This window comes from Convolutriloba macropyga, chromosome 4, assembly GCF_964194025.1.
Source record: "Convolutriloba macropyga chromosome 4, txConMacr16.3, whole genome shotgun sequence".
Lineage (NCBI taxonomy): Eukaryota > Metazoa > Xenacoelomorpha > Acoela > Convolutidae > Convolutriloba > Convolutriloba macropyga.
In genome coordinates, this window is record NC_134471.1 from 50364273 (window position 1) to 50371614 (window position 7342).

Here is a 7342-nt window from a genome sequence, read left to right on the forward strand (position 1 = left end):
GGTTTGCAGCAGTTTCAATTAGCCAACAATGGGTTTTTGAATGCTTGCGATCTACGAGCAGTATTATCTGTCATTTATGATTTCTTTGATTTCATACAAGGATCATGCATGATTTCTTAGTTGTCATACAAGGATCGCACTAGGAAATACGTTATGATATGTATGAGAACATATATGATCCTTCTATCACTACCAGGAAGTGGTAACTGTCGTAGAATCTAAGACCGACAAATCACGTTGAAGTCATAAAATAGCATGCTTCAGCGAAAAATCCATCAGTTCGCAAGGAAGGACTTGTAACAGCACCACTAGTTAGGAGAAGAAGTACTGGATAAGATAGGGGTGCGTTTGGTTGTCCTGAATCTGCCCAGATGATCTTCTGCGTCATATTGAACCCAGACTCACTTATCCACGTGCCAGAGTTGAAGTAGATCCCTATCCACATTTTATCGGTTCCAAAGATTGATAACAGATATTGTATCTGCTCCTGGGTACCGTCCAGGTTCCCAAACAACATTGAGCCTATCAGGAAAAAAAGCATATGTGTAATGTTAGTTGAAAACGTTGACAAAAATCAAAAATGACGAAAACAAATGGAAAAATAATCGGTTTTCCAATTGTCTCAAAAGCTGAACTGGCTTCTATAATGGCCGAGAAATATTTCTGGGAATGATAACCAAAATAATTTACAGTTTTCATGCGTGGGAGAGAAACTTTTCAAATCGGTTTCCTCTTTAGATTGTCTTAATGGTCTCACTATGATAAATATTACAAATAAAAAATTGAGGAGCGCCAATTTTTTTAAAATCTAAATCATTAAACTGAATCGTTTCCTGGTGTCCATTATTGACTTTCATTTAAAAAAACAACGCAAAAGAGGCAGGAGCACCAGAGCGACCACTATTGGATAAACTTGATCCATTTTCAAGCGCCTCAAGGCGGAAGAGAAAAAAAGAGCGCACTTTCTTTGTACAAACAATAAACCAGAAATAGAGGGGAAAATTGTTTTGGAAGAAGAATGACAAAACCCAACAATTGTTTAGTAAAAAAAACTCAACGTAAATTACTGAGAGCAGCAATATCAGCAGCCTAGATGACACAACAACTAATTTAGGCTATAACTTTAGTAAGATCATAATCATTCCTAAGAAAGTCACTGTTCAATTTTTCTTACAAAAGAGTGTTTAGCTGTTGTTTGAGTATTTTAAACTTATCAAGAAAGTTGCAATCAGGTCTAACAAAAATACCTGGACAAAAATACCTGAACATTTTCTGGATTTTATTCAGTATACATTTTTTGGGAAACCGTCTTTTGAGTGGTAGATCAAAATTGTAATAAAAATTTTGTCACAGTTCTGCATTACTGAACTGTTGCTAGTTCCGTAGATTAAAATCCGTATAATAAACCAAAACACTGACTTATCATATATATTGACAATTGTGATCAACTGTTTTCGATTTAACATTTTTCTTGTTTGCAGTTTATAATACGGCGTGCTAATTTTGAGGATCTTTTTTCTACACATGTAGTTTGCTCAACAAAGCTGAATTTCTTATCGATTGTTATGCCTAGATAAAAAGTAGAAATTATGTTTTTGTGCGGTTATTCTTCATAAATCAGTGTATTTTTAGTTTACTTGCAGTTTTGTATTCTATGGTTTAAATTTTTTCAGTGTTTCAAGTAAGTTTGTTTTTGTCTAGCAATTTTTTGGTTGTTCTAAGAATCTCCGAACGTTTCTATCTATATTTGTTCATTTCAGTCCTTATTCCAATTGCGATAAACATTAACTGTGATTGCTGAGCTCTCAGATTGAAATCATCCTATTTAAGTTCATTTGTGATTTTTACACCAAAGATTGCGAAGAACACATTCTAACAATTTGCATGATCGATTTTGTGAATTATCTGTTTTTGAATGTCCGTGCTATTAAAAAACTGGACGATTGGAAGAGATGTCGACTGTCGCCAAGAAGAGTTCACCGCTAATTTTTCTATTAGGTTCTGGTAATAGCCTCATTGTTTGGTTGTTTTGAATAGGCTTACTTTTTTCCCGTTGAGCTTCATATTTCTTAAGCCTTTCATTTGTTTTAGAAAAAAATAGTTTATTACAGATTGCATCTTTGCAAATTGATTCCTTTTTCAATTCGTTACAAACCCAATTGTATGTTTTTCTTGGCGTTGTTTCTTCTATGATTGTATCTGTCTAAAAGCAGTTCTTGTAATGATTCGATTTTGAAATCCATATCTTTATTATAGTCGAAAAATTTTAGTTTAATCATTATATAAAATTTTTTTCAAAAAACATACCGTTTTATGAATTTTTGCCAGTTTCTCAAGGTTTTCGTTCTCTATTTTGTTTGTTGCCTCAACTTTTTCTACCAATTCTGCAAATTACATAAGAGTAAACAATATTAAGACTTATGCAATTCGCTATAAAGCCAATTTAATGATGAATACTTTTCGGTACTTTAATTTCTTCTGCGACTTTGCTAATCGTTTTTATTTTTCAACAATTCATCAATTTCAAAGCCTCAAATAGAGTTTAAGCCCTAATCGAGAAATTCTGCATGTCAAATGTAGGTAATATTGTTTTAGATAAGCAACCCAATGCACAAGTTTCACAAGTTGGCTCCATTATCATTACTAAGTTCGATTTTCGAACATAAGATAATATCGGTTTCATCAGTTTTCAACTTACCCAAACTTCAATATGTTTATTTTCAAACAAAAAAAATTACGCAGCCGTTTTTTCTCACATTAACTTCTATTAAGATCACACTATAATCTCATCTTTATGGAGTAACGAGCGGATCGTTAATCACTGTTTCTGCAGCTTTGAATGAAAATATTTAATAGTTTAAGGTTCTTTTAACGTTTTCTATCAGGAAGCTAAAACAATCAATAGCTTTTTCATCATTTGAAAGAGTCAACTAAACAATACAGTTGATAATGCATGAATTAAAAATCACTCAATTTTTTTAAATAAAATTTGACAAAACGGCAAAAATCTGCAACAAAAACAGACTACTTCTTAGGTTTTCGACTAAACATGAGGATAACTTTTTTATCTTTTGAACCCACTTTGGCTAACATCTCTCGTTTCGTCTAGAAAAACTAAACACATATTCACTCTAATTCAATAAGAACCTTGTACATTTTCAGCAACAAACTACACACTTAGCAACAACAGATACTATGATAGTTGCATACATTTATGAGAAACCGTCACATCCCAAACGTTAACTGCGTTGAAAAATGATATTTAACAATTAAGTTTAAACAAAAATGTCTGTAAAATTTCTGATTGCTGCGACCTCATTCATGATAACCCAGTGGTAATGTTAATCCTAAAAAAAGGCATCCCAGACCGACCTACAAATCAAAATCAGTACTAATCAAGGCTATAAATCCAAGTCTTATTTCGCTGCTCGCTTAAATCAGATTTGGATTTAGACTCGCCATGTCTTACATCAGACTTCGATTTTGACTAACCAAGTGTTAGATCAGACTTGGATTTAAACTGGCAAGTGTAATAAGTGACACGATGATAGTTCTGAATCAGTAAAAAAAATCACACAAGAAATTACACTTGCTCAGTACTGAAATAGGTTCGTGCGAGCAATAATGAACGATTGCACGGCTCAGTAATAGATGAGGCGACAAGCACGCATGGAGTTAGTGGTTCGAGTTGCGACAACAGAGCGCGATGAGTTACATTTTCGTAGGATCTAAGCCGAAATCAACGCAATATTATGTAAGACTGACGCTCTGCAACATATAATTATGTAGGATCTACGCCTAGCAAATTATTTTGCTACATTGTTTCTATAAAATTCTTAAAATCCAGTTTGGTCTTATTAATTCGAACAAATGTTAAAAATTGTCAGCGTTCCTTTTATTACTGAAGAAAATTATACCTATTTTTATCGAAGCCATTTTCAGCTCATTTTTATTTGGTGCAAAACGTAAAACGTGCCAACAAAAATTCCAAGTTTAAGATTGCAATAGCCAAAACAAAAGTTCTGAAAACTTCTTGAAACACAGGTCCTGAAAATATTGAATTTTGACCCTGTTAGAAAGGATCTGCTTATCATATTTTAAAGAGTATGCAATAAGCAGCGTGGAATTTGGTTGTCCTTTTTTGAATTTGGTATCATGGCAAATATAGTGCTTTCATAACGTATCACAGTGAAAACACGGCACAGCCGCATAAAAAAATGCGTCACTTTTTTGTGTTCGATATCAAAGTTGTCCAAAAGAAACAATTAGGTAACATTTTGAAGATTTTTCTGGTTATAGTCTGCTACGAGGGTAGATGATCTTTTAAAAAGAAGACGTAACGTAAATATTTTGAGAGAATTTGTGCGAAACTCATTTGTACAAGACACTTTTGTACAAACACAATTTAAAGTATTTTTGCAATACACAAAACACAATTTCTATAAAACTCATTTGGAAAAACACAACAGCTTATACAAAACGCATTACATTTTACAAAAAAAAACACTTTTTTACAAAAAAACACAAACCCTTGACAATTTCTACTACAAACCGTTTTCATCACAAAATTTTGTCCAAAATAGGCATCTAAACCTTCTTGTACAATTATCTAATAATGACATTTATTTTGCAAAAAAAACTTCAGTTAATCGATATTTTCAATGCAACATGATTTTTTTGGAAATAGAGTAAATTGAAGTAATCTAGATCATAGTCATGAGTACGCTGTTTGTGCATTCTCAAACAACAAATAAATTAGTTTTCAATTTTTTTTTGGTATTATAGCTTTTCCTCTCTAATATTGTGATTACAAAGAGATGTCTTAGATCAAATGCGACTTTGTATGCTCCTCTATATCATAAAATAATAAAAATGGACTGAAAATTTTGTTAGAGCTGCGTGGAAAGCAAGAAATGCATGTAAATTCAAAGCAACCATTTTTTAATTTGGTTGAAATCGAATGATACAAGAATCCCAAATTTTGCTCAATAAACTAAATTATTTCAACGAATTACAAAACGAATAAACATCAGTTGACGCATATCCTGTGAGCTGAAAATCTTTGTAGGATGTTGCAGACTCAAAGTTGTGCCCTATGTTTGCGCTTTGCCCTGGTTTTCAAGAACGAACATTAATTTAATTCAAAAATTGTAAGAAATACTGAAAAATGTAGAAAATTCTGGACGTTGGGTTTCGAAACAAGCTTCAAGAATCGAGCTTCAATGTTACTACTGGTTTTGTATATAAATTTTTTTGCTATTAGTTTGAAGGTTTTAAATAATCAATTCGTTTGGTTTGAAGTTTAGGAAGTCCCCGGTAGCTTCCTTGTGAAACGTAATAAATTGAAAATTGTCAATATTTTCTAACAAAAGTTTCTTTTTTTTGTTTTCAATGCAGTGGGATGTTATGGTTGCGCTTCGAATACAGCAACAACTATTGTTTTCATTGATACGTTGTTGGGTGGCGTCGAGGGTGGTGTCGAACATGGATTTCCTTTGGTTCATTGAAATCAACAGTTATTGAAATTACTTTCTCACATCTCAGACTGAATCTTTCTCAAATTTTTCTCAGACCAAAAATGCCGCATACAGCATTGAAACAACAGCATTAGTTCAATTGCTCGAGATAATTTTGGAGTTTTGATTTAGTTCTCAGAAAATGGTAAAAACAATTTTTCCTGCAATTTTTAACATTTGAAAACCTAACGTACCTCCCAAAATTTTGCTAACAAAACATAGATGTAAAAATGATGAATAAAACACACTTCGTTCTTTTTCAACAAAAACGAGGCAAATGGACAGTTTCCTACACTTTAAATCAACACTTTTTGGAGTACCCAGGTTGAGGTGCCAGACGGCAAGTCAATATGTTGAGACGAAACATGTCTATGCCCAGACCGTCCCGGACCTACTTAGTACCCTCAAGTACCCATGTACAGACTTTTGAGTGTTTAAATCGCATGTCCAGACTCTCGTGCGTTCAAAAGACCCTATGTCCGGACTTTCATTCGTTCAAAAAGGGATGTGTCAAGAGTTTCTTGCGTTTAGAAACACCTATGTCCAGACTTTCGTGCGTTCATTTTTTTCCAGAGCTTGTAATTTTGAACACTCGACGCCATCCTAGTGCGTTAATTTCCATCTGTGCATATCTACTTTGGGTCTGAGACCTCGCTTGGGTAGGGTTTAAGCGAATCACAAAATTCATAAGCATGCATCACTTGACTAGTAACCTGGAAAGTTGAAATTGCAATAGTGTTTGGCAGACTCATAGCCTCGGGTCCTTTGCTTCAAAGGAAAGACGATTACTTCTTCCATAATTCCTGTACAGTTAATTCCTCCATGACTAAAGTACAAACATTCCCTCTTTCTCTCTGTTTTGAAGAGGTCTGAGTTGTCAACTAGAACCTCTGTGTCCCATTCAGCCCACACGCCATCCGCCCTTTTGCTGTTAATTGAGCACAATTCCGATTTATGACCTTCGTCTGATGTAATATTTACGTAATCTCCTCTAATTTCACACAAAGGATGCTCACTTTGTGCCATTTCGACGTAAAAACATTTTGACTTTGGTATAAGAACAAAATTGCCTAACGTGTAGGAATCGTTACTGTAAAGCAAGCAAGATATATCTCGACAAAATGAGAATGATTTGCAGCGTGGTTCTATAAGACATAGCATGGCGCAATGCGACCTGCTTTTCGGCGAAGGAAAGATCTTAAAAGCTTCGAAGTCCAATAATATGCCTTCTGAAATTGAAGTAAAGTAAATAACTCTGCTCGCTTTTGAATCAATGCCGTAAATTGAGGCCAAATGAGTTAATGGAATTATAAAGATATATGTACGGAAAAATATTATACTCAGAAAAGCACCCAAAAGCGCTGAATTCATCCTGAGAAAGTAACTGTTTTAGTTCTGAATATGAGTTCCTTTTGGCACCACCTATATAGTAGGAACGGAAACATGGACTTATTATATTTACCTACACACTAAATAAAGTTAAGGTAATTTTACCTTAAAAAACATCCTAACTCACCTTAACTGTTAAGGTAGATTTGCCTTTCCTTAACTCACCTTAACTAACCCTAACTTTACCTTAAATTTACCTGAAAAGTTAAGGCCTCACTACCTTTAAAAAACCTTAAATTTTACGCTAACTTCCCTTAAATTTACCTTAATCAATTACCTTAAAATTACCTTTAAAGCAGTGAGCATGTTGTCATTTTCGGAGGTTCGAGGTCGAAAATTGTTAATAACCTCTGAAATACTAAACCAATCAAAACGAAATTTAGCCCATTAGATTGCACATAAAACGGCCTAAATTTTACTCACTGAGGTACTAATAA

The 7342-nt window shown here is 33.8% G+C and overlaps 1 protein-coding gene across 1 annotated transcript; it reads right to left on the reverse strand.

Moving 5' to 3' along the window:
• Positions 1-232: 232 nt before the first annotated feature.
• LOC142338088 (uncharacterized) lies at positions 233-6985 on the reverse strand. Its single transcript, XM_075387720.1, has 2 exons — positions 6230-6985; positions 233-522 (listed from the first exon to the last, which is right to left on the reverse strand). The coding sequence occupies exons 1-2, from the start codon at positions 6885-6887 to the stop codon at positions 233-235; spliced, it is 948 nt and encodes a 315-aa protein (XP_075243835.1). The 5' UTR covers positions 6888-6985.
• Between the last annotated feature and the right edge of the window lie 357 nt (positions 6986-7342).

Excerpts from the sequence above, each read along its gene's own strand:
- LOC142338088 (XM_075387720.1), bottom strand. The coding sequence starts at position 6,887 with ATGAATTCAGCGCTTTTGGGTGCTTTTCTGAGTATAATATTTTTCCGT. Across the intron at positions 523-6,229 it reads TTGCAATTTCAACTTTCCAG|GCTCAATGTTGTTTGGGAAC; the intron begins GTTACTAGTCAA and ends TTTTCCTGATAG.